The 26,180-nt window shown below is 44.9% G+C and overlaps 1 protein-coding gene across 3 annotated transcripts in view; it reads left to right on the top strand.

Moving 5' to 3' along the window:
• PIK3R3 (phosphoinositide-3-kinase regulatory subunit 3) overlaps positions 1-26,180 on the top strand; it is an 82,206-nt gene that overhangs the window by 39,533 nt on the left and 16,493 nt on the right. For 2 of the 3 annotated variants that reach the window (XM_075037020.1, XM_075037021.1), the window contains exons 1-2: positions 8,430-9,310; positions 24,467-24,578. In XM_075037020.1, coding sequence (XP_074893121.1) covers positions 9,205-9,310; positions 24,467-24,578 — 218 coding nt within the window. In that variant the 5' untranslated portion in view covers positions 8,430-9,204. Of the gene's footprint in view, positions 1-8,429; positions 9,311-24,466; positions 24,579-26,180 lie in introns of those variants that run through there. The other variant, XM_075037019.1, reaches the window with a different exon arrangement.

Here is a 26,180-nt window from a genome sequence, read left to right as displayed (position 1 = left end):
GAGCTCACCCTTTGGGGCGTCCCATTCCTCCTGGAAGCTGCAGGCACCCAGTGCTCCGGCAGCTGCCAGCTTTGCTTACGCTCTGCAAAGAGCTCACATCCAGCGTGTGTTCATGGCGCCGACAAACAAAAGTTTTTGCACTTTGGTCTCTACCAACCTATGTGTTGTGAGAGACACCCGGCCGCCTTTTTACCCAAAAGCTTTGTCCTTGGTAAAATCTAAAGATGTTGCAAGTTTTGTCTGATCCTTGAGGAACAGAAGAACTGCCGGACAGCTGGAAATCCTGGATGCAAGCACCGTGCCAGCACAGCTCAGCCCCAAGGCACGTGCTTAGCAAGACCAATGCTCCCAGGAGGCAGGGGACCAGCCACACACGTGCTGCACAGTCCCTCCGTGCACAGGCAGTAAATCTTATGCCTTCCAGTGTTCTGGATTTGTTGCACGTTTAGAGGACACCTGTGCTGCGCAGGCACTGATGGGCTCAGGCTTCCAGCAAATGGCCGAAGGATATACCTGCTGCACTGGGAAGCTGAACTTCATGCTGCGGTGGGTGATCTGCCAGCACGTGCCCACTGACAGCTATGCCACTGCAGCCAGGACTTAGTGAATCTGTGAAATTTTGGGGTTTGATGGTGATAAAGTCCTGTCTGGCGGTGCAAAGCGGCGTGGTGGTTTGCAGGGATGAGGGAGGTGTTTTCCTGCCTGTTTCTAGAAGATGCCTAGGACACCACAAGGCAAGCATGGCAGCAGAGACAGAGAGTGAGTTCTCAGTGCCCTAAAGTGCCACCTGTCCTCCAGGAAATTAATATTCTTCTCTTGGGAACCCAGCGTTATTCAACCGAATTCCCCCTTCGGGTTTGGAAATGTTCAGCAGGCAAAAGACAGACAAAAAAGGGTCTTAAAGAAGCTGATCTGCAAGTTGCCTTTGTTCAAGCCCTCCCTGCCCATCACCTTGGCTGGATGAGGAAGGCATCACGTTCATGCGCTGGTTTTTAAATGATTACCCTACACAGCGCTGTTTGTTTTATTTCCTCGCTTAGTGTTCAGAGGCTGTTCTTCTTGCACTTATTTACTGTAAAGCAAAGAAAGCCAGGGAAAATGATCTCCAAAGCAAATAGAGCCATGTTTCCATTTGGGAAAACTTAGAGGGAAAGCGCGTGTAGCTAAGCAACAATGCATGATGGTAAATGGGTCATTTTCCAAGGCATGAACTGCATGTGGATAACTGCAAGGAAAACAACCCCAGCCAACAAGCTGCCGACATTTGAATTCTTGGCCTAAGCAATTAATGAGAAATGAGATGACTTTTCAATACCCCTGAGAGCTCCCTGGGTTGTTTCGGGGTTTTTTCTCCCACTTTCAATCTCCACCCAAAACCTTGGGTGGGAGTCTCCATTACTGCAGCTGGGCAGAGCTCTGAGTACGGATGTGTTGCAGTGAGGTTCCCTGGACCCGAAGAGTGATGGGTCAGCTCCGCCGCATCCCAGGGAAAGGGATGGGGACAAGGTAGTCCCATGGCAGGACTGGGACCCAGCCATGAGAAACTTCCTTCTGTTTAGGGCCAGAGTGAAGCCAGCATTCACTCGTGCATTAGCACTGAAGCTTGATCTCAACCTCCCCCCAGCAGTACATAGGGATGGCTTTGCTCACTTACCCTCCATGTGAAACTAGACAATCTCTGCTGCAAGAAAAGAGGGGTGTTTTCTTACTGTGGGGTAACATGTTGTGGATATACAAAAGTGCTAGTACTAGGGTAACACCAGCTATGGGATTGTAAAATCATTTAGGAAGCCAGGAACGGGAGAGTTTGCTGGAAGATAAATAGGTGAGGTCATGTTTGGTTGGGGGCATAACGTCCATATCACATTGCTGCTGCATCATGGGTGACAGTGCCTGGCTCAGCCATGGGTGAAGGGTTAAGGAACCCTTCAGCTTTGCATCCTAGGGCAGGAAAACTATTGTGTTGGGTTTTGGTTTTGGTTTTTTTTCATGAGAATAACAAATCTACAGAGCTCAAGCTTTGCATTTGCAGAAGTGACCACTCCTCTGGGCTGTTCCAGAATTCCTCCTAATGGGAGTGCTGCCACCTTCAAACTGGTGCTGGCAATTCAAGTGGGATGGCAGCAGAGCAGGGACGAGACCTTGCTTTTCCTAGACGTGCCATTGATTTCCTCTTCCTGCCGCTTGCATCACTGGCTGTGATCAAAATATACACTGCCATGTTTATTAAAAAGAAAGAGTTATTGCAGGAAGGTATTGGGATTATTTCTTTCCTCCATGAATAAAGTTCTACAGCTCCTCTTAAAATCAGACCTGAAGAATTTACAGAGTGGTTATTGTACATTCCTTGGAAAAAAAAAAAAAAAAAATCTGAGCAAGTAGTTCCAGTGCATTAAAGCAATGAATAGAGGAAGTGAAAAATATTTTAAATTCCTATACAGTGCTACATTTCAAAAATGTCCTGGTTTAGGACATTAGAATTGGGGGGGTGGCTTTTTTCTCTCTCTTTTTCCCCCTCTAATTTCTCTGAACTTGTTACAAGTCTCCTTCCATTTTGCTCACCATTTCCAAGCGACTAAATAGAGAGAGGCCTGGAACGATGACAGAGATGTGAAGTGCACAAAGGGACCGGAGTGTGGTCTGATAATTCTGTAATTGGAGCTGCTCGGGGCGAAATTTTTTTCAAGCCAGTGTAAATGGGGATCGCTGAAACCCTTAACAATCGGTCTGTCAGGCTGCTTCTTTAATGGATTGCTCTGTTTAACTCTCTCTGTTTGTCACTGGCAAGATGACAAGAGAAATTAGTGTACTGGAAAATATAAGGTAACTGGCAGCTCCCCAGCCCAGTTCCACAGCCCTGCAGACCCCGGGGTGCCACAGTGCTGGAGCTCAGCTCACCGGCTGCTCTGCCGCCTCGGTGGAGGAGGAAGAGGGGAGCTTGCAACCTCCTGCCCTTCCTAGGGTTAGAAAGACCTGCAAAAATACCCTGCAGCTCTGGAACTGACATAGTGAAGAGTGTGTGGGGAGAAGGGGTCCCCCCCACGGCTGTGGGGTCCCTGAAGAATCGTGCACAGCTGGCTGCAGGCTGGGATCGGGGTGGGGAGAGGACCTAAGCGTCCTCTCAAGGCCAAGTTGCAAACCTTTCATCAACTGCAAACTGGCTTTGTCTTCTGCTTTTACACCATGGATACTTCTTTTTTTTTTTTTTTTTTTTAAGCGCTATGGGTTAATGTCAGTCTTCTGGGGGCATTGGATGTAGGGCGGGAGCACTCTCCATTAGAGAAGATGCTTAGATGCTTCCAGTGTGTCTGTGACTGTAAGTGTGCGTGAGCACATATGAGTGTGTGCAAGTGTGTGCTGCTTTGGAGATGCTCCGACACCTCCACTGTTCGCAGCCAGCCTCTAAAATTTGGCAGTGACGAAGCCCCGAGGCTAGAGATGTACCTTTCGCTTTTCCCATGAAATTCCATTCTGGTTTGGCTGAGTTATAAAAAAAAAAGTTTGAAAATCGCCATTTCCCTTCTGCTGCCTGCATTCCTCAGGAAAACTTTGGCAGCCTGTCAAAACAATAACTGAACGTGAACTTTCTAAAGAGCTGGCCCGGTGCTGTCTGCCAAAGCAGCAATTCAGCACAGCTCAGCGCGGCGTGTCCTTTCCCTCACCCCCCCTGTGCCCACCTCCTCGAACACCCATCCCCAGGCACCCTTCGGCACAGACGTGTCCACCCTGGACACCAGTGGGCAGAGCATGGGGTTGGCATACGCTGCCCGGCTGCAAAAGCCACACACCCCTCCTCTCCTCTCACAGGAGAGTGGCTTTCCGCTTCCAGCCCCGACCGTTACTCCTGGCGACTTTTGGGGCAGAAAGCTCTGGAGCAGTGAGGAAAGGCCAGTCCAAACCTTGCTGAGGAATATGTCAGGTCCAGCTGCAATAACCTACATTGTAGACATTTATTTAAAAGATCTTATTCTTTTTTTTTTAAATGTTATTTCCTATGCTAAAAGAATGTTGTTTACAATGCAAAGCCAAGTGCTTTTAAGTTAGGAAATGCCTAATGTATGATTCCTTGCAAGCCCAACTCTGTGTGCATGCATTGTGCTACAACCTTTATGTACGTGAGCCCCTCTTTCCTTGTCGTGTGGATACGGGAGGGAAGAGGGCACAAGCTGCTCCAACAGCTGTAAATAAGACACTTCCTAACATTGAAGTGTTTCATTTGAATGTTTTTGCAGACCGCATATTATTCTTTAATACAGGTTTTTAATGCAATGTATAATTTTCAAACCAAAGCACCCGACTTCAGCACACTTGCCAGAGTTTTTCCTCACCACAGAAATGCGGCCGCATCTCGGGTGGAGCGAGGCAACTGTTTTGCAGTCTTTTCGGACATGAAATGACTCTAAAGCAGAGAGGAGGAAGCACAGTCCTTGTTAAAAACACCCATTACATTTCACATGAAGGTGCAGGAGGATGGGGGGAGGGAAACTGCTGCTACTTTATCCCCGCAGGGGTTAATACTCTTAACTTGGTGGCAAATGCTTTGCAGTCTCTGGGATATTTTCAGGGCTCAGATTGTACAATTCAAGAGGAAGATGGTGCTTGCACCATCCCCATGCTGCCAGCACCGCGCTGGTTCAGGAAGACAGGATGAACCTCTGCCTTCCCCCAGCACCTCTTCTCCTGCCAGTAAGCCCCAGGTTTAGCTTGCAGTGCACTGAGCCGTGCTAAGACCCCAAAGGCAGCGTCTGAGCCAAAGACCAACCCTCCTGCCTTCCCTCATCTCCTCATCACCAGGAGGTGAGAAATAGGCAGGAATAATCCGTTAACTAAACCAAACTGCCGCGACTGGTTGTTCTCGTGCTGTTACTTGCAAGATGCGGCTGCCCCTGTGGGAAGCTGGCCACCAATTATGGCAGATACTCCACAAATCCCCGTGTCTGTGCAGCACAAGGCTAGTAATTTCATGTAGTATTTACTGCTGGCCAGGGAGTCATCCTTCCTGACACGAACACAGCTCTACCTTCTACAAACTCCCCTGCAACAGGCCCTGAGCTTGTGCTAAGTGTGAAGCTAATATTTGGATCTTGGGAGTGGCCAGGAGTCTCCAGCCTGCCCCAAAAATCTCTCATCATTTTAGTGCATTTGGCTGGCAGCACTGTGGATTCAGCCCCCCTCCCTCCTCCACCCCTCCGACTATAAAAGCCTGTTGTGGCCTACATTCAGCTGTCGGATATCACATTATCATGGCTCGGCAAAGAGGAAACCAAGCAGTTTGGCACAAATGGCTTTTCTGTGTTCAGCCTGTTCCAGCGCGGGTCCGTTCGGCTCCTCCTGAAGCACATGGAAGCGCTCAAAACTTCAATATTTAATCTTGCCTTGAAATGCAAATTGTCAGATCCAAGGAAATGAAAGTGAGCAAATGCGTGGCCATCGACACGGGGATGTCGGGGAGGCAGCAGATGCTTGTGCTCGCTTCTTGCCTTTCAGCCTTAGTATGGGGCACCAGGACCCTTTTTTGAGCACTGTGTCCCCTACTCAAGCATTGTCATTATTGCCGTTATTTTATTTCAGTGTTTGAATATCGCTTTTCCTGACTCGGGGTGATCTAGTGCTCAGCCAGACCATGAGCATCTCTGAGCACTCAGCATACTCCTGGTTTTCTGTTCTCCGAGGGCACTGCCATGATGCTGGGTGCTCAGACTTTGTGCCCATGTAGGAGAGATGCACAGACAGAGGGGATTTTGCAGTGTGTAAGGCAGCACATGTGTCTCCCTCTCTCCCCCCAGCACGCGCACACACACAACCGCTTGCCCCTATTGCAAGGCAGGCGATGCGGTAGGAAAGGGAGTGCCCCATGCATGTGTGTTGGGAGTCAAGTAATCCTGGATATATTATAAGTGCAGTTTTGAGAAATAAAAACACATTAATATTCTGTTCTCTCAAGGCATTATCCTACTGTTTACCATTACACACAATCCTTTGCCTTAAATTGCATCTTTGATTAAAGCAGCAATGAGAGAAACCAGTGCTAATAACAAAATGTATTCTGCTTTAAATCACTAAAGTGAAAACATCAATAAGCTGTAACCATCAGTGCTGCCATGAAAATGAAGGCAACCACCATGGGAAACAGCAAGGATGAAATCCACTTTGCCAGCATAAAAGCCAAGTAATTAGGTCTTATGTGGGTGGAACTTATAATGAGGTGCAGGAAGGGGGAAAATGAATTTCAACCCAAGCCTCTCTCCCTCCTTGCTCCCCCCACCAGCGCTGCTAATCCGAGTTTGGGGGCTACGGTAGTGATGGCAGCCCCATTTCTCAGCACCGTGGAATCTGCAAAGCGGCATCCGCGTGTCCACCTACACCCACCACCCAACCCTTGTGGGGCTTCTCTGCAGCCCTGCCCTGTACACCATTGGTGGACAGCAGATGGTTTGTACCCACTACACCAACTTAAATTTCACTGGGAGCAGGGTGTGCTTCAGGAGGGGCATTTCAATTTGAGCAGGCTCGAGCTGATATATTGTATCAGCCCAAGAAATTTAATTTAAAAATTAGAAAAAGGAATCGTATCTAGTTACCGTGGATTAATCGGAGTTTGTGGATGGGGATATAAAATTAATTTATCTACAGTGAGTTATGTGAATCAAAGCCCTGTGCTCCTCTGCAGCTGTCCATCCCTCAATTTGCTCTATTACTGGAGCAGCACTGCTCTCCATTGCTTGCCATGGAAGTTGTGATACAGCAGCAAACTTCAGATTCTCTGCACCAGCTCTTCCCACATACTCTTAAAGTTGGGTGTAGCCTTTCAGTTATTCAATGTTGCTTAGGTTCACCTAAGCCAGGAGTGCTTTCAGGAGCTTTCTACCTGGTGCTAGAGCAGGAGAAATTATTCATAACTTACTCTTCCATGCTTTAAAGTGCAAATAAAGCAGACAAATTCAGTGCTGGGTTTTCTAACATTCCCTAACAATCTCCACAGCACATCAAGGTGCTCGCCTGTCCTTGTGCCTGTGACACTGGTTGGAAGTCTCCGGAAAGGGCTTTTCCTTAATTTCTCAACAGCTGTCATTTTGCCTTCCTTTAAGGATGCTTCGCCACACGAAGACTGAGGCTGGCTGCGGAGCTGGCTGCATTTCTGCCTCCCGCCGGCGCTTGTGGGCTGCGGGCTCAGGGTCTGGCCATTGGGATGTGGCTGGCAGGCAAGCTGAGGTTCAGTTTCGGGTGTGTTTGCAGCTCAGATTTATCCCAAAGCTTGTGAGAGGCAGCCATCCGGTCTGGCGCGTTTTCCTCTGCTTTTTTCCTGTGGTTGTATCGCTAGAAAGAGCATTGGGTTTTCCCGGGGGTCACACTCTCATTAGTGGACGGTTATGATGCCCTCTGAAACGCTCAGGTTATTAACTGCAATACACAGCTGCGAGGGACCTGCAGAAGTAAGGCAGGGGAGGAAAGCCCATGTTTCTGGCAGCAGGGCAGGCAGCTGGGGGGTGGTGCGGTGGGGTCGGCCAGCCCAGGCCCCAGCCGGGGATGGGGACAGCAGCTCCGCCAGCAAAGGGCCTCCAGGGCCTGGGCCGCGGCCTTCTCCCACAGACCCCATCCGCAAAGCCCTGGCTGGAGAGTAGCAGGTAGGCCGGGCGCTGCGGGGCACCGGCCCGGGGGGGACGCAGCCCCCGTCGGTGTGGGCAGGGGGCGGTCCCCCACCGGCAGCGCCGGGGCCGGCTGTAGCGGGGGTCGCACGGTCCAGGCCGGGGCTGCCCCGGCCGGGGAGCGGGGCCGGGGGTGCCCGGGCGCCCCCTCGGCCCCGTCCCCCCTCTCCGCCTCAGCGCTCGCCTTTCTTTGTCCCGCTTAGTAACTGGGGCTCCCAGCCAATCGCCATCGAGCCGGCCGGCTTCGCCGCCAGCTGATTGGGTGGGTTGCCCGCAGCCCTCTGCCAATCCCGGCGCTCGCTGCTCCCTCAGACAAAGACGGCAGCTCTGGCAACTGGGCTCGACTCCCCCCGCCCCCCGCGCGTGCTCCGCGGCAGCAGCGCCTTGGCGACAGGCCAGCCGAGGGACCTACCACCTCCCCTGCTCTCCTCAGAAGGGGGGGGGGGGGGGCGCTAGGAAAAGACGGCGAGAGAGTCGGCCGCAGTGGCCAAAGAGAGCCGGGTAACAGTTAGGAAAGCGGGGAAACAGATTTTTCTTTTGTGCCAAGCCTTCTTTTTGGGCACGTCTCTCCGGCGCGAAGAGGGACGTTTCCCCCTTCTGCTTTTTTTACCCACCCCCTCCTCTGCCTCGTGGAAGCGCCCGCCTGCTCGCACGCCCGCACGCCCGCCCCCCCGTCGTCCTTCCTCCCCGAAGGGGTTAAAAAGCCGGCGCGAAGCCCCGCCCCCGGGCCCCTCCCGCGCGGCGCCGGGGGGGCGTGGCCTCGTCCTCGGCAAGAGGCGGTTGGCGACGGTTGGGCCCCTCAGAGCCTCTTAAAATGAAACCTAGCGGGGCCGGCAGCGCCGCAGAGAGCCGGGGGCTGCGACCTGCCGGAGCCGCCCGGGGCTGCCAGCTGGGCACGGCGGGCGACGACGACGAAGCCGCTGCCGCCGCGGGCTGCCCGCCCAGCGCTGAGCTGAGCTGAGCCGAGCCGACCGGACCCGAGCCGAGCCGGCGGGGACCGCGGGCCGAGCCGCCCCCAGCGCTGCCCGCCCCGCTCGGGCTCCGCGCCCGCCGTTATTGTTGCCCGCCGCCCCCTCCTTTCTCCACCGCCGGCGGAAAGAATTCATCCAGAGACCGAAATCTCCCCTTTTTATCCGCTTCTTCCCACCCTCCCTCCCCTTTTGTGTGGGGGGTTTTGTTTTGCTTTCAGCCCGGTGTTTTAAAAATACCCCGAAAATGGCGATTTTTAGAGAGAATTCAGGAAAGTGGCTTTTCTGTGGAAAGGTGTCTTTTTAAACAAAAAGAAGCACTCTCTTATGTATAGATTATATACATAACTAGCTATCTTAGTTCCTGCAGGGCAGCTGCTGAGGTGGCTTGTGTGGTGGGGTTTTTTAATTAAGTTTAATTTTGCGTTTTTCTAAGAAATTTTTTTTTTTTTCTGGAAGTGTTATTTTAGAACGGGGTGGATTCTTCTCGGCTTTTTTTTTTTTTTTTTTCCTTTCCCTTCCCCCCCTTCCATTAAAAGCCGAGAAAGCCAATCTCTTATTTAATAACCTGCCGGGACTTGACTGTCGCGATGTACAACACGGTGTGGGATATGGACCGCGATGACACGGACTGGAGGGAAGTGATGATGCCCTATTCCACTGAGCTGATATTTTACATTGAAATGGACCCTCCAGGTAGGGAGCCGGAGCCTGCGTGCCTGCCTGTACACCCCTCACAGCGGGCCAGGGCCGCCTTTCATTCCTCCCTTCTTTCCCCTGCCTGTCCTCACTCCTCCTTGCAGACTTTTCCCGTTTGGAAAAGGAGGGGAAATCTGCAGAGGGGGAGGGAAAAAAATATATCTGTAGTTAAACTTGGGTGCCTGCATAAACTTTTCAGGGACTTGAACCCACTGTCTCCTGGGCAAAAGTATTTTAATACTGGTTTTGGGGGGGTGGGAGGATAACTGCAATTTATGGTGCCTTTTGGGAGGTGGAAGGAGGCAGGAGGAGGAGAGCTGCTCACAGCCCCTCTCCCGAGTCTCCTTTTTTTTTTAAGCCTTTATTGAAAACTGTATATTTCGGCCGTATTCACTTCTAGAAGAGCGTTTTTATTAGCCTCTTCACCTGTGTGCCTTTATGTGCCTGTAGCACTTTGATGGTAGTGATTTACCTACCTCCATTCAGTTCCAGTTTAATCGCTTTTACAGTCTCCGAGACCCTTTTCTCGCCAGCTCTCTTCCAGCATTGACAGATGAGGTGTGTGTTGTTGCTGGATTGTGGTGCTGGGGGGGATAATACTTGGGAACATGCTGGAATCCATCCCTGGAGGCACTGTTACTTTGATAACAGCTAATAACCTTGTTCAAAAGGGTTTGATGCAACTTTTTTTTTTTTCCCATGGATTGCCAGTGCTGAATGCGGAGAAGTGTGTTGTCCTTTGCTTGTCTGGAGTTTTTAGATGGGACAGAAAGTTTCTTTTGTGTCTGAAGAGTGAGGGAAGGCTTACAAGGAGAAGATATTGAGTCTTTCTTTGGTAATGAATTAAAGTAAGCATAAATGGGTACCGGTGAAACCGTATCTATACCTGTAAGAGTCTAACAGGCTGAGAGCAGTAAGGTAATTGAAGGGCCTTTATGTTCTCAGGTCTCTGATCTGTACAGCCAGAAAGTACAGTGAAATATGCACCAAAAATCTTAGCCTGAAGAGAAATTGATAGCAAATAAGTACTTCCAAGTGATATCTTCTGTGTGGCATGTACTGTTAGACTTGCAAAATGGGCTTTTCAATCTGTGCTTGAATCGTGGCTTGTATCTCCAAGTGTGGTTTAGTCTCTTTGTTTCAGCACAGTGAGCTCTTTTTTTCTCCCTGTAGGTATGTGGTACTTAAGAGGAGGAGGTGATCATCCTGAGATTTTTGGATCTCAAGGACTTGTACTCACTTCCTCTGGTAACTCTGACACTTTAAAAATTGGATGGATCTCTCCGACACACAATACTGGCCACAACTCTTTAAATTCTTGCATAGCTGACACTACCTATTTTTAGATATTACTCCTGAAATCTTAAAGTTCGGTCAAATCTGTTTGTGAATTTCAAAGGATATCTTTCTTGTAAATGCATTTAATTTTAACTATTCATGAGGTTAGCATTTGTATTCGCTTGTATCAAGTGAACAAAAACCTGAGTTCCATTGTAGGTGACTTAAAACAATTGGTGTGGGGTTTTTTATTAAAAAAATAAAAGCCTCTTGAACGGCTTCATGCGAGGAGGCTGCTAAAAGGGGCTGGCCTAACTGAACTGATCAGAAAACAACTTTCCAATATTTCTGCAGGAATTCAACCATACAGCCTTAAAAAGTTTACATTAAGAAGCAGTGCTTCTGTCATTAATAATGCCAGTATTTCCATCATTGAAGCCCTATTGTCAGGGATCAAGGCTCTGCACGGTCCAAACACCAGTTAGTAAGAGGACTTAATGTTACATGCTGATCCCTGAAGCGTTCAGTAACTTTATCTTTCATATTTTTAAACTAGAAAAGCCAGAGCTGGCAATGATGCATGGGATGATGATCCCCATGTGTATGTCCAGATTTCATAGAACTATAACTCTTAAATTGCAGGGGGAGGGAGAGAGACAGAATGTGGCAGAGGTGGTCTGCTTTTTCCTCATCCAGAGGTGGGGTGGGAAAGCATTTTCTGGTCTGGGATGATAGGTCATCCCTAAGGGGAGCGTGGAGGTATTTATTTGGAAGACTTAAACACTCGGCATGCCTTGGGATAAAGTCACTGCATTTGCACCCGGTAACAACCACAACTCCATTTGGCCCGCTTCCAACAAAAATTTGTGAAGGTTTTCAGTATAGCATTCCCCCACACGGTGGCTGGAGTTCCTGAGCAGCTGAATGGTGGCAATATGTTTTCTCAGCAGCGCACAAACTAACAATATGCAGCGAGTGTCCCCACTGCCAAAGGAGGCAGCGCGGTCTTTTGTTCACAGAACTTGCATGAAGAGATCCCTGGTTGGTCTTTGTGCTGCAGGACTGGGCATCAACTGATACTGGGAGCCAAGTGTCGCAAATCATGCATGACTGCTCGTGATTACATTTTATTGCGTCTAAACTTCAGGCAGAAGACAAAAGCAAGGTGAACGTAATGTGTGGTGTCACCTGTAACCTCTAAGTGAAGGGTGGGGATACTGTTTCTTGTTAAGGGCCAGTAGATCTTTAATTTGTCTTGGCAGGCTGTCTTAATACCCACCTTAGTCTTGCCCAATAATAATGCAGAAGTAAAATCCTGTGATGGCAGGCAGCCTGCAGCGCAGCCGTAGCTTCTGTCAGGCCTCAGTGCACCTGCGCCAGCTTATCAGTGTGCTCGTGTTTTCTGTCCGGGGTTGCGGGGGTAAATGGATGCTCAGAGCAGGTCCTGAAGCCTCTCTGGTAGAAGGCTTGCTCAAAAGTTCAAAAATAATAATAAAGCTGATGCCTCTGTCGCACATGAGTTTTCCCCAACTCCAGCAGAGGCAGGGTCAGGCGGCAAGGGATTGCTAGCTTTCTGCTAGCTTTTAATCCATCCTAAACATAGGAGTGGGACAGTTTTCCTAAATAGAGCAGTGGAACTAGGGATTCAGTTCTGCCAGCCTTGCAAAACATGCCTTAAAGCAGTACAACTAATACGGGGCAACAGTGGTGACACCCAGCAGGGTGACTCCTCTTACCTAATGCTTTTTCCTTCTGTGTGCATGTATAAATTCATAATAAAATGTAGCGCTGGCATAAGGTAGGATCTATATGTGGCAAATAATGCTAAGTGCAACTACGTAACTTTCAGCATCTAAAGACAAAACTGGAACCATCAGTTGCATATAGCTAACACAGTAGCTTCTAAACTTTCCAATCAGGATTAATTTAGAGTATTACAGCCATAGCAGCATCATATGCTGGTTCTGGCATTAGGAAACTAGCTGTCAGGGGTTCACTTGCATGTTTGTTCTTGCTGTGGGTCTTGCTGTCTGAGAAGACAAGGAAAAAGGTTACTGGATTGAATTTAGGTTTTATTTAACAACATCTGTTCAGGTCTGCAAAAAGTTGTTACTGCCAGAAGTTAAATTTTTGAATGGAGGATGTTGAATTGACTGCAAAAGTTACCAGAGTACCTAAAGCATAACTACCTATGTATTACCTCACTTCTAATTAGTAGGACTAAGGGAATGTCTTTCCCTCTGTAGATCTGGGATATATTATCAGTTGTGTTGATGATAAAATGTGTAATCACTGAATACATTTTGTCACAGTTGGATGAAAATCAGAGTGTTCCACTGGGATTTCAGATACAGATGTCAGCAAAGATATTTGGCTCAACTACAAATTAGAGGTTAGTTTCATTTGTGTGGGTTATGAAGAAAACCACAAGTTTAAAGTAAGCTTACTAATGAAGAATGGGCTTTGTCTATTTATGAGCAGATAATAGACTGTTTGTCCTAAAGCTATATGAAAGCTACCTTTTGAAGCCTGTTAGGCCCAAATACAATTGCCTGCGTTTATAACTTGACCGAACCATCTTCTTCAAGCATATTACTCTTCCTTGCCTCATGTGCTGAGACTGGCTGTAACGATGCTGTTGCTACAAAATCTTTTAATAATTAAGGGGAGTGGGGGCAGCAATAATCTATAGGCTGCTTAGTTTAGTCTACTTTGCAAAAGCAGCACTGCCATTGTATGAGTGAGACGAGTATTCAAGGGAAAAAGTGTCTTTATTCATTATAGTTTCTATTTTCTTCTCGTATATAATTTGACAACCCTTGTTTTAGGGGAGTGATACTATAATTGTAATTTGGAAAACACAGGGTTCTGATCTCAAGGGCAGTGTTTACTCAGATACCATTTGTGCTGTATCATTATCAATGTTACAGTGGAAACTGAATGTGGCTTCTGAAATGGGGTTTGTGGTATGCAGTAGCCAGATGTAGGTGAACACTGCATGTCTATGCCTGACTAGTTTTCCAGTGGGAGAACAGATGCAAATTTTAATAGCATTGTCAGTATTGTCCTTCAGCTTATCTGAGTTGACTCCAGAAGCTTATCAAAGAAAAGTTCTGCTCTTGCACATCTTAAAAAAAACAAACAAACAAAAAAAACACCACCACCAAACTAGTTCTACTAGTGCATGTCATCAAGACAGCAGCACTGTAGCAGCAACAGTCTTCCTTGCAAATTTAATTCTTGCTGAAAGTCAGGTTTCCAAACCAGCAGATGTTGGGGCTTGAGATTTTCCTTACTACAGAAGGGAAGTTTGTGCAGACTCTTTTGGGGTAGAGCAGGGAATAAATAAGGCTCAGTCCCTTGTATTCTGTATATCCTGGAAAATGGTTTGAATCGGACTCTCATCTCCTATGAGGACAGTCACGTGAAATGCTTGTATTCTGTTATTGTTGCACCTAGATTTCTCTACCGGCCTTTTCATTTAATGACTGCTGTAACCATTTTTTATTTCTGATAGCATTTTCAGGCTTGCTTCTGCATTCCTTGCATTTGGTTTTCATTTTGATGGTTCTAACTGTTAAAGAATATCACTCATCAGCTTTCAATTAAATACATGAATGCAAAAAATGGCATCATTAATATAAAGTGCAATGATGTTTTGCTTGAGATGGGAGAGCTTGCTTTAAAAGGCTGACATTTTTGTTTTATCAGTAAGCTTTCAGATGATGTAGAAATAGTTGGGGAGGGAAAGCTTGCTGAAGGAAGTTTTTCAGCTCTGTGTTCTGAAAAGCTGTAGGTTTATGCAAATTAAAACATGGGAGAAAGTTCTGAGAAGAAACCAAGCTCTTCACCACGTGTTTGAAGGCAAAACCTGCAGCAAATGTTATTTCTGCAATTGTTGTTCCCAACAATTTTGTATCTCGTGTGTGGCCTATACCTGACAGGAGTTAATCGCTGTGTTGCTTCCTTCTACCTCACCTGCTTAGAAGGAGAAGACTCTTCTTGGAGTTTCCTTTGGGGAATGTTGTTTTCTCAAGCAGCAGAGTTGAATTCTGTCTTCTCCATTGCCTGCATGGTATCTTATTCCAGAATGAAGCTATTCAGGCTTATCTTTGCTCTACAGCTTGGGAAAACAGTGAGGCATAGCTGGTCATACACATCTGTGCCCAGTACTAAAATCAGTTGGGTGCCTTGCAACACCTCATGTTGGTTGTTAGTGAGTCACTTTTTGGGCAGAGAACTAGAGAATGCTGGAAACAGCAGCATAAAGAATACTTTTATCAGCATTCCCTGTATATTTTAAAGCTTAGGCTTTTTTATTATAAAAAAGAATGTTAACTGTGTTGAAACAGGTTGCTGTAAAACTTTGGCCCCATTAAAGCAATAGATGTGTTATAGCTAGATTTTTTGAAACTTGTTTTTGAAAGTAGGTTGCTGAGTAATGCTTAAAGAACAGACTCTGCTCGTGTGCTAAATGCCCCTATGGAAATGAGTCAGATTTTCTTTTTTCTTCTGCTTTTTATGTCATTTCTTCTGACAGGTTAAAATCTGCACAATAGCTAAGTAAGCAAGAATTTGCTTCTCCACATAATCTAAACTACAGCATATGAGCTGGTGCTGGGTCCCCAAACAATGTGAGTGGATGTTAACCTCTTAAGAAAAAATTGTTTTCATTGTCCTTCATCTTTGCTGTGTTCTCCACTCAACACACAAAGATTTTTGCAATGTTTCAATGAATATATTCCTTAAATTCTTCTAGTTCTTCTGAAGAAAAGTGGCTACATACAGGAATTTTTATAAGAATTCATACAGTTCAAAAGAAGCAAAGTGGAAGTGGTGCCTCTCCAAAAAGGACCCCAGCTGCCCTGCTGGACAACAACCAGCTGCCTGGTGAATCCTGATGCTGAAGCACAATGGACTCTGAAGCTTTCCTGTGGCTGAACAGGATCCAGGTCCTTTGGCTTTGAGTCCAGCAGCACACACGAGATGGCTACCTTCCATCCAGTGCTCTTTGAAAAAAGAGATTAAATACTTCAATTGCTTCAACCTGTGACTGCTTCAACATTTGCCCAGACTCTCTACCAGTTTTTGTGAACTGGAAAAATGTTATTTTAATGATAGTTCATAGGAATGTTACTACTTTTAAAATCAGATATCCCTGAAGCTGATGCATGGTTATTTAGGAAAGGCTTGAAAAACGTCATGTTTCTCAGTACAAAAAGTTGTGGGTTTGGACAAATAAAAAAAAAATCAATCCGTATCCCCTTCTTGTTTGTTCTTCTGCTAAAGAATAATTTGAGTTTTGGGTTGGTGTCACATTGGGACTCTTGTATGTCAGGTCAGTTTTCTTCTTCCAAACATAAACCTCCCACTTCCTTCTATTAGCTACTACTTACTCTCTGTTACTTTCCTCCTCTTCCCAGTGAAAGAAAAATATCCACAAGAGCCATTTTTTCAGGGTTTTTACCTTCTGTAGCCTTATCCTAAATTTCAGGCTCTGTAGTCCCTAAAATCTGATGCTACACATAATCATCTTTTGCTTCTGGAGGAATTCTTTCCTTCCTTGCATCCCTCCCCTAAAGAAACCAACCAAGCAAAAACCCCCGAAACTAGAGCTGCTGCAGTGGAGCTAGAGAAAAATTGCTGTAATGAGAGAACACAACCCACTGTTCAGATGTGTTTTTCTTTGAGTGTGGGCAGTAGGGCTTATACTCCAACACCTGCCCCAGGAAAAATATTTTAGAGGTGAGATGGATAAGAAGTTCACTGGCAATATTGTGTATCTAAGTTCTGTAGTCTGTTACAACCTGAATCTATACACTGCAGTTGAACTTCCCAGGATATCAACACTTACGCTGCACTGCCCTGTATAGTCATCTTGGGGACATTATAGGAATCTGGATTTTTGGCCATCTGAGGAACTGCTCCAAAGTGTCAAATTAGAAGTCTTTGGTGTTTGTGGCATCTTTACTCTGATTCATCTCATGTCTCCAAAAGTAGTCTCTTGAAGGATACAAGGAAGCTTGAGTCAATGAGATGAATGTTTAAGATTCTTTCCATTTCAAAGGGTACAGTACAGTCTCACTGGTAAGTTTTGGGACAGTGAAAGAAGTCAAACTACTGCTGTGAAGTGGATTTCATTAAAATATTTTGAAGATCACAGTGTACTTGAGTGACAAGATTGAATCCATTTCTTGTGTTACACCTTGAGATCTCAGCATGAGCAACGGCTGTGCAGTCTGAGCCTGGCTAGACTACTCCATGCCCACTCTGAATCTCAGTTTCTGCTGAGGGCACTGTGTAAGACTGCAATCGTTGGAACTTCTGCCTTGGTGGAAATTCTTTCAAGATCAAGGTTCTTAGAAAAGCTGATGCATGACACAGTGTACAACAGTTTTCCTCTGAATACTTTTCTACCTTCAGATTTTTTCTGGAGCGTTGATTTGAAATGCACCTTTTGATCTTGATTTAGATGGCTCTGTTAGCAATTTAGGTGGTGTTGAAATATTTCTACTTTGGTAAACTAGAAAATAGTCTGACATAGCACAAGGACAGGTACTGTGTGAGGAATAATTTTACATACTACTTTGAAAGATGTGAGCTGGTGGTAAGCTGAAATAAAATGCTGCTTAGAGCAGCAAGAGTCACGTGTATTTACAGCTGTATTATTACTGTTTTTAAGTAGACTCTTGTGCAGCAAACTTCTCAGTAGTGCTGATTATTTCTGTGAATTGGTTCTCCTATGAGGTTTGTACCTAGCACCTGGATAGATGGTTAGTCTTTGAAATATCTGGGGAAAACATCCCTGGGCTGTTTTTATTTAAAATGGCATTTTCTTTTGGCTTTGGTAGGTCTCCTAGCCATAGTGTGCCACTGCTTGGGCCTGACTTCATTCTTGGTCTTTGACATTGAAAATCTAGTTCTTCATTCTTGATCACTGTAGCTCTGTGCTTATGCTAAATTTTGTGTTTTCCTTACTCTTATCCAAAAATCTATTTCCATGTATTGACCAAAGAGTATTTTTTTAATAGCCATTTGAAGACTCTACCTGTGGAGGGGTAGAAAACGGTGAGGAACTGCTTTAGTTAATAAGCAAAAAGGAGTATCTGCTTGCTCCTTGCATTTTATATTTACTTTTATCATAAAGTCTTCTAGGCCTGACATTGGAAACTATAAAGTACAATTGTTCTTACAGAATATTTCAGATTTTCATGGACAATAAAATGTCTGCTGCAGACTTTCATCCAAAGAGTTGGTAAAAGCCTTGGCCTACTGTCTAGGAGGTAAAGCTATTACTTCCTGAAGTGAGCTGAGCATGTGATGCTGGGTAGTGACAATCTTTGAGTCATGAAACATGGCAAAAGTTCTAAAACGTTATTAATAGTGTGCTAATTATGCTTGGTAGGTAAAAGGGGACTTACTCTTTTTAACCTCCTCATGTTAACTTTGGGACAGTCATCTCAAGCCTGCTGATCATGGAACCTCTGACACTGCTGTAGCTTTGCAGCTGTTACACTATGGTCTGGGTTGAAAGGAAAACTGTTTTTCATCAAGCAGTGAAAATAATTGGGAAATAGAGGTTTTTTGGACTTTGCAACTTCATGTAAAGGCTGGAATGAAGAGGAGGTGCTGTTACTTTATAATACAGAAGTCGAAGATCCCAGTGTCATTTATCTGACAGTGAGCATCTTCTATTTTTTCCATCTCAGGCTGTGAAGTAAGAAGCCTTGCAAAGTAGTGAGGGGTCCTTGTGAGATGCCCCAAAAAATTCTGAATTTGAGCCAGCCCCTTCACACACTGTTGTTGTCCACCATTCTGCAGGTGTCCTGTAGCAGATAATCTTTTAACCTATGCAGTGGCTGTGGGTACTTGTGAAGATCAGAGTGCTGCAGAAGTCTGGCAGGCTGTAGGAGGTGAAACAGTGGTTGGGAGGTGTGGGAGAGGACTGGATAGCTGGGAAGTTTTCAAACAAAACAGATCTTTATCAAAAAAGCCAATTAATCAAAACTGAAATATTTCTTAAAGGTGTTGTTTTTTATAAAAGTTCATAGAAACATGAGCAAAGCTATAATGGGAGTGTTTTTATTGGAAGCCTGCCTGGCTTTCTGCCAACTTGTCTGCTGTTTTCTGTAATGAGATATTGAAAGACTTCAATTCTTTGAATATATCTTATTCTTTGGCATCTCGCCTGTTTTGGGGGAGGAGAGCGAAAATGTGAGCATGCCTGAGGTTCTGTGGCCAGCAATAATGTGATCGAGTAGCTTCCTTCTCCGTCCCTTGAGGAGTTTGCAGTGCGTGTTAGCTGCCCTTTGAGGAAGGGCAGCTTCGAAGGGCATTGGTGCTCAGTACTTTGTGAAAGGAGTCTTGGCAAGAGAACTGACGAGCTGAGATGTGGAGCTGCCAAGATAACTTACCTGCCAGTGGTGGGGAATGAACTGCTGTCAGCAGGTGCGTGTGACCCTCCTCTTTGTCAGCTGGAAAATCTCTGCAAGAGCATGGTACCTTACTGCTCTAGCTTGCACACATAGTACACAATTTCATGGAAATGGTGTGCAAAAAGCACCTTTGTTCAGCATGCGCTTTTTTTCTTGGGTATCTTGAGGGGATTTTGTGCAGCAGGGACACCTATAGAGCTATTGAGGGAGGGAAAGATTTTGAGGCTTTACCTTAAAAGTGTTAGAGAAATTGAGAAAAGTGTGAGAAATTGAGTAAGACTACAAAGAGCACTTAAAGACTGAGGAGACTTTTTTTTATTTTTAAAACAGCTAGCCTACATTTTCATTCCAAGTCTTCATTTATACCTCCAAAGGGAAAAAACCCCTTCTGTCCTTAAGGACTATGTCATTAAAATGTTAGCTGGCCTAACCGTGGATTACTTGCATGTTTCCATAGTAATGACACTTGCTAGAGCCTTATATTACAGTTTGTAGGGTATCTACTGTATGTCAGCCTTTTTGAAGCTGGGTAACCATCTTGGAAATCCTCTGATCTGTTTTCTGCTTGTCACAATGTGGAGGGAGAATAGATTGAGAGCATCAGAAAGAAGGCTAGTAAACAAGCTCATGGAAGTGCTGAGTGACTTAAAATTTACTTTATCAGAGTACTTGGTAGTTGTGATTATTTGTAACAGAGTTAATACTGCATTTAAACCTACTATGCTTTTAAGTATCTGGCCTGCAGCTCTTGGAAAATACTGGAAGAACTAAGTTATGGAGCCATTCTTAGACTTAAGGGGCATCTGCCTTAAAACTGCAAATTAGAGTTTAATTAACTGGCAGGTCTATCTTGTATGCAAATACTGCAGCTAGAGAAGAAATGGGCTGCTTGACTGGATGCTGTGTGGGATGTAGCACTGGGAGACCCAAGGCATTCTTCTTTTTTCATTCCTCCTGAATTAGTGCCATTGAAAACCCTCACACATAGGGCTCAGTGACTCTTAGATCATGTAAACTTGTGAAGTTTTTGATTCAAAACTTGGAAAAGTGCATCTCTCGTGGAAGTCACAGTGTACTTTGCCGAAGTTAAATTTGGGATTGATACAGGCTACTATTTTCTGCAAGAGACGTTAAAAAAAAATACAGTGGTGCTGAACTTCAGACACTTGCCAGCTTTCTTGGTTGTCTTGGTGTTGGAGGTGGTTTGGATTTCAGGGAATCATGTCAGTTAAATCTTGAGTAGCCTTTTTAAAAAGCAATTCTACTCAGTCAAGAAAGCATCAGAAAAATTACCTTGGCAAAGGCTAATCAATAGGCTTTTCTCTCCAAGGACCTGTGCTGCAGCTCTGCAGAGCAGCTCAGCTGAAGCTACCTGCTGGAGCCGGCACGGCAGCCTTCCGGGCCCTGACGTCAGCAACATCCGATCCCGGGCCCGGCCCGCATTGGCTGCAGCCGCCTCCGCTCCATCACCAGCTCTTTTTTATTTCCCCTCTTCTAAGTGACACTGATCTGGGATTGGGATTTAGCTCAAGCTAGGCTGCTTGGGGAAGCTAGAAAGAGGGGACTAGAGTTGCTAAAGAAAGAAAAACCAGAGATGCCCGCTTGTGCAGGAGGGAGAGCCAGTCTGCTGTCACTGCTGCGAGCCAGGTGGTCACCGAGAACTGAACCTGATCTTAGGAATGTACTCATGCGGGACTGGAAGGATCCAGCTGAGCTGTTGCCTTCTGGGTTTTGGGAAGATCTGTGCCATAAAGCTGTCCTAGAGACACGGCAGGGGAAGAACGCTTGTGTATCTGGTGCTAACAGCGAGTTCTTTATTGGAACAGATAGATCCATTGTGCTGTTAATCACTTGTGATCAATGTTCTTTCTCCTCGAGGAAAAGGAGGCAAGAAACCATCAGGATCGTTCACTCTAATCGGAGCTTGTGTTGAGATAAAGTAAGATTGTACCTGTGGCTAGATCAGAATTGGACCCAGTGACATGGAAACATGCCTGCTCTTGAAAGCGTTTCTATTGACTTCAAGCCAGCCTTATTTTACTTTACTTGTAGGATTTTAGCTACTTAGCATCAAGGAAGGTATATAAAACTGGATTTTTTAAAATTTAAATCAAAATCTGTAGACTCTTTAAGGCTCTCTGTAGCTTCTCATAGAAACATCACAGTATTTCTCCTAGCAGGGTGGTTAGTACTGTCTAGGTACTAGTAAAAACTATTTTAGGATGCCTCTTCTAGCAACCCACTGGGCCAGTGTTATAAGAGCAGCAGTAGGGTGGATGCTGCTCTATTACAGTAGACTTGCTGTGCTATTAGAAAATGTTCCCCTTGTGTCATCACAGGTTCTCGGCTGTGGGGTTTAAACTACCTCTGTGCTCAGTTCTCCATTTGTACAGACGGCAGTCATATCAGGCTGAGAGGGTAGCCAGGAAATGCTGAAATGGATGGGCATGTTAGTCTACTGGGTAAAGGAATAGCAAGGGCCTGGTTCTGTATCCAACACAGGGGAAAATCTATTATGACTCAAAGAGCTCAAAGTATTGAAAGCAAAGAATTAGATCCATAGCTCTCTGGAAACAGGATCCACCCTTGCAAATACTTTTGTATTTTTAAAATGTGCAAGCTATTAAAAAGCTTTTTTCAAAAGTCTATTGTGAGAAGGACTGGCTTCCATGAGTCAGGTTTTACAGGAACTGGTCCAAGCCTTATTCTTCTCCCTGGAAGAATTTCCTTCCAGTTTTCTTACGCATAATGAAGTTCTGCAGACAACCCCCAATAGTGAGAAGTGATACCTACCTATTAAGGGAAAGAAGGAAAAACCTGCACCTGTAGTAAGGACCCTTGGTATAATGTCTAGTGCTCTGTGTCCATATGGCAAACTCCTGTTCCTTACCTCTCTGGTCTTTGTTAGTTTGCTTTTCTGTGCCCAGTGCTTTGGAGTGAGCCCTAACAAAGCTGCTAAATAATTCCACAGTATATAAAGGAGCAAGACTTAATCCTACAGGGAGGGCTAGAGAAGTATTCAAGTACTCTAGAGAATACTTGAAAGCCACTTCTGGAAAGCCCCTATTACCAGCTTAAAACAGGCTTTTACACTGTAAAATATCTTGACGTTTTTGATATGTCCCAAGCCTTAACTTGCAAGACCCAGTGAAATAATTGCTGGTGCTGGAGTAGTTTTCTAAGAATTCTCCATGCTGTTTTGTTTTTTACATGAAACTCCGTGCGCTTGTTGATGACTCAATCTACAAAAGATTCTGGAGTAGATAGAACATCTGCAGGTTTTCTGTACTCAGATTTACTGCCATGTGCAGACACTGCTGAGACTCAGAACTGCTACGTCTGTCCTGTCGCTTGCTTAGAGTGTGTAGGGTAGCACAGCCCAAATGTGAGGTGGGAGAACCTGAAGACATTTTCTAATTCAGGAACTTTGAATGGGGGAGATGGAACAGCATAGGGCACAGTAAATACAATTGACTGTATGGGCTTAGCCTGGATATATGCTCCTCTGGCCCTGCAAAAATAGGATGGGGCTGGGAGCTTAAAGCAAAGTAGGGTTAGAGCTGTGTCTTACTCTCAATGGTGCTTTGTACAAATACCTAGGTGCTATACAAACAACTGTAGTAGTTGAGCTAGGAATAATTGAAGCCTCCTAACCAGGAAGCTACTTCACTGAATCCAAAGGTTTTCACCTTCCTTTTATAACAAGACCTGTTATTGCCTCACTAGGTATGTGCACACCTGAAAGTTCCCAGCTCAACCCATAAAAAGAACCTGTATGCTATGGTTTAATGCTCAGTCCCGCAGAATGAATGCTGCTATCTGAATCAGGTGTTTGGTCAGCAACCCCAGGGTGCAAACGTCTGGGTCAAGGTTCAGATTTAGTTTAGATTGGCTCGATTAAAGTATCTACTGGTTTGTCTGAGAACAGTGAAGTTACTGTGTTGGATATTCAACATGAAATGGTATTTGGAACTGCAGTTGGAACACTGTTTTCTCTTCTTTAATGTGGGAGGTGTGGCTCGGAGGTGAGCAGATGGATGGTGCCAAGTAGCACACCTCTCAGCGTTAAGCCATTCCACACTGGAGCTAGAGATCAAAATCTTCTTTCTGCTCCCTTTATTTGTATTTCTGCTTGTACACTGGGATCGTGTGTGTCTGAAAGATGGCTGTTGTCAGTGTGTCAGGCCTGCTGGCTGATGCTTGTGTAATCTGATGGCTAGGGCACAGGGCTGGGAGCACAGATGTTCAGGGTCTGACTTAAAAATGTGCTAGTAGCAAATCAATGTGTGTAGCTGCTTTCTTACTCTGAATTCAAATGTGACCTGTCCCTGTAAAACACTCTGTCTCATGAAATGCCTGAAAATGCTCAGTTTCAGTGATAGTGTTCTTGATGAAGCGTTCAGACTCTGCAAAGCAGGGGAGAGCACTCAAGACATCTTTCTCGAAGAAAATAGTGTAATGCATTTCTGCTGACAGATGAGTCTCTACAATACATGAGCATGCCTGTGGCTGCTGAATTACTCCTGATACAGGGCTTACGTTCAAGACCATGATAAAGTTGTTTGAGCAAAAACTGACCAAATAGAAAGAGCTTCAGTGTGTTGTATGCCCTTACATTGTGTAACCTGTTTTGAGAACAGAAGTAAAAGCCTGTTTGCCTTGAATTTGGAATAGGGGAATTATGGGCAGGTATGCACTGGGCCTACAGATGTGCAGTTCTGCCTGTCTTTTGGGGATTTGTAGCATCCCCTTTCCTGTGGTAAACACTTCAGCTATGTAAAGTGGTGCAGGCACTCTAATAATGACCTAATGTCCCCTCTCCCCTTTCTTTATCACCTCATGTCCTGTAGTATTCAAAGAGTCATAGCTCTTGTTCCTAACAGGAGCCTAAATGACAAATCTAGTATGAAACGTGAACCTTGGGCCTATGATGGATATACCACTGCCCAGCTACCACTTCTCTCACTAGCAGTGTTTTTCCCTCTGAAGAGTCCACCCATTTGCTCTTACAGGTTGGCATATGAACTGGTGACACCTAAGCAACTGGAGTTTTTCCATCGTGGTGCACAGGGCTCTCCAGGCTGTGGGTTTCAAACACAATACACCTTTGTAACTTGTGTGGAGGTTTAGGCCATGATTGCCCTTGTAGTCATGCCTGAGCCAGTCTTCCTTTTAACAAAAACTCATGTTTCCTCATACTCTTTCCCTTTCCCCTCCCTCAAGCCCGTGTTTGGTTTGAGTAGTAGGAAATCTGGGATCACAGTGCAGCTGTTGACTTCAAAATTCTTTAAAAATTACAGATTCCATTTACTTTGAGAGAGCTTGAAATCCAAGTTCAAGATGCACGTTTTTCTCTCACTTCTTCACTGTCATATTTCATCAACAGTTAAATGATTATTTTCCCCTGTTTACCTTTCTTTAATCTGTTCTTCATTTTCAGCTCTTCCTCCAAAGCCCCCCAAACCAATGACTCCAGTCAATACTAATGGAATAAAGGACAATTCCAGTTTCTCTCTGCAGGAAGCAGAGTGGTACTGGGGTGACATCTCAAGGTAAGCAACATTACTAAAATATATTAACTAAAATATATTAATATATGTTATTAAAAAATAGAATAAGCCTGTTAGAATTCAAGAGAAAAAGAACATGCCTATCTGAGGCAGCATTTTATAGGAGGGAAATGCTTCAGTACTATACTTGGTGAAGCACCTAAATGAAAGTATTCGACTGGATTCAGGACTTGTGTTTAAGTTGTTACTGTTCTGGTGCAGATAGTGCCAGTCTTGGTGACAGTTATTTTGGGTTTCTAAATTTCTCTAGTTACACAAAGTCTTTAAAAAAGAGAAAATTATTTCGTTCAAAAGAAAAGTACTTCTGAATGTGCTAGCTAATAAGGTTTTGTAAGCATACAGTGCTGGAATGCATGCAGTTCAGCAAAATTTCAGTAGGAGGCTTGCTCAGAATAAAAGTTGCATTCTTATTTTTGATTAACATTTGGTTAAAATTGCATCTGTATTAATTTGTATAACATGGTGCTATAAAAATAGCTCTTACAAATACTAACTATCACGAGCTATACTGAGCAGATGATACGGACACATACCAAATAAATTAAGTTTTACCTCTTAAGGAAACCCTTTTCTATGCACTTGAGAAAATAGATGTCTTGGGTTAGGTTCAGAAAAGGAAGTACCAGTTTTTATATACTTAATTGCATAAAAGAACTGAAGTGTCCAGTCATCTCTTTCCCTCTTAGGGCACTTCTGAAGAGTCTAGAATTTGGAACTGTAAGGGAAGACATGAGCATGCTGGGAGTGTGATAAGGAATTGCTCAAACTTGTGCAGATAATACTCTGAAACACTTTGTCAGATAAAGGCAAGAAGAGTGTGTTTGCCACAGTAGTTCACTGAAGTTCTGAGAAAGGAAATAAAGTTTTCATATCTTTATTGTACCACCCTTATCTTTACAAAGCAAACCCGCATAGATCTTGCTTTTGAAGGGCCTTGGCAGTGATACTTTTCTGTTAATTCTAAATCAAAGCAGAGTGGCAAAACCTCATCACAAAACCCACTAGGCAGGGTTTGTTTAAAGCTGCTCGATACTGGTATCAGTTTATTGACTGTGGATTTGTTCCTCAAGTAACAGTGCGCGTGATGGCAGGAGCTAATGCAGTACAAATCACAGTGGAGTGGCTTTATTAGATTGAAATGTGATATACACGCATGTAAAGATGGAATTGTTTATGACCCTAATGTGACAGCCAGCAGGTACAGACTCCATCAGGCTGTCAGGGCAGGAGCCATGTTCTTCAGTCAAGAACTTGCGATGAAAATTTTGTCACTTAGCTCCAGGGTGCAACTTGCAGACATAAGCGCAAGCCCTTAGATCATATCTATCCATTCAGAAAGAAGGCCATTTGAGTTAACTGGGTCCAATCTGTAAAATGTTCTGAGAGGAGTAAGCGGATATGCACATGATACTTAATAGGAGTCAGTTTTACTAACAGAATGGTTTTCAGGTAGCTAAATCAAAACTGAGGCTATTTTTATAAGAACACTTTTGTTCCTTAGTATTTGAACAAAAAAGCTGCTGTTGATTTTTCTTTGTAAGATTCAAGTAGGCTTCCTACCTCACTTAGATAATGTTGAGGCTA

The sequence above is a fragment of the Buteo buteo genome, chromosome 10 (genome assembly GCF_964188355.1).
Source record: "Buteo buteo chromosome 10, bButBut1.hap1.1, whole genome shotgun sequence".
NCBI classification, from domain to species: domain Eukaryota; kingdom Metazoa; phylum Chordata; class Aves; order Accipitriformes; family Accipitridae; genus Buteo; species Buteo buteo.
The sequence above is the reverse complement of the archived record's forward strand: the minus strand, read 5'-3'. Positions and strand labels throughout refer to the sequence as shown.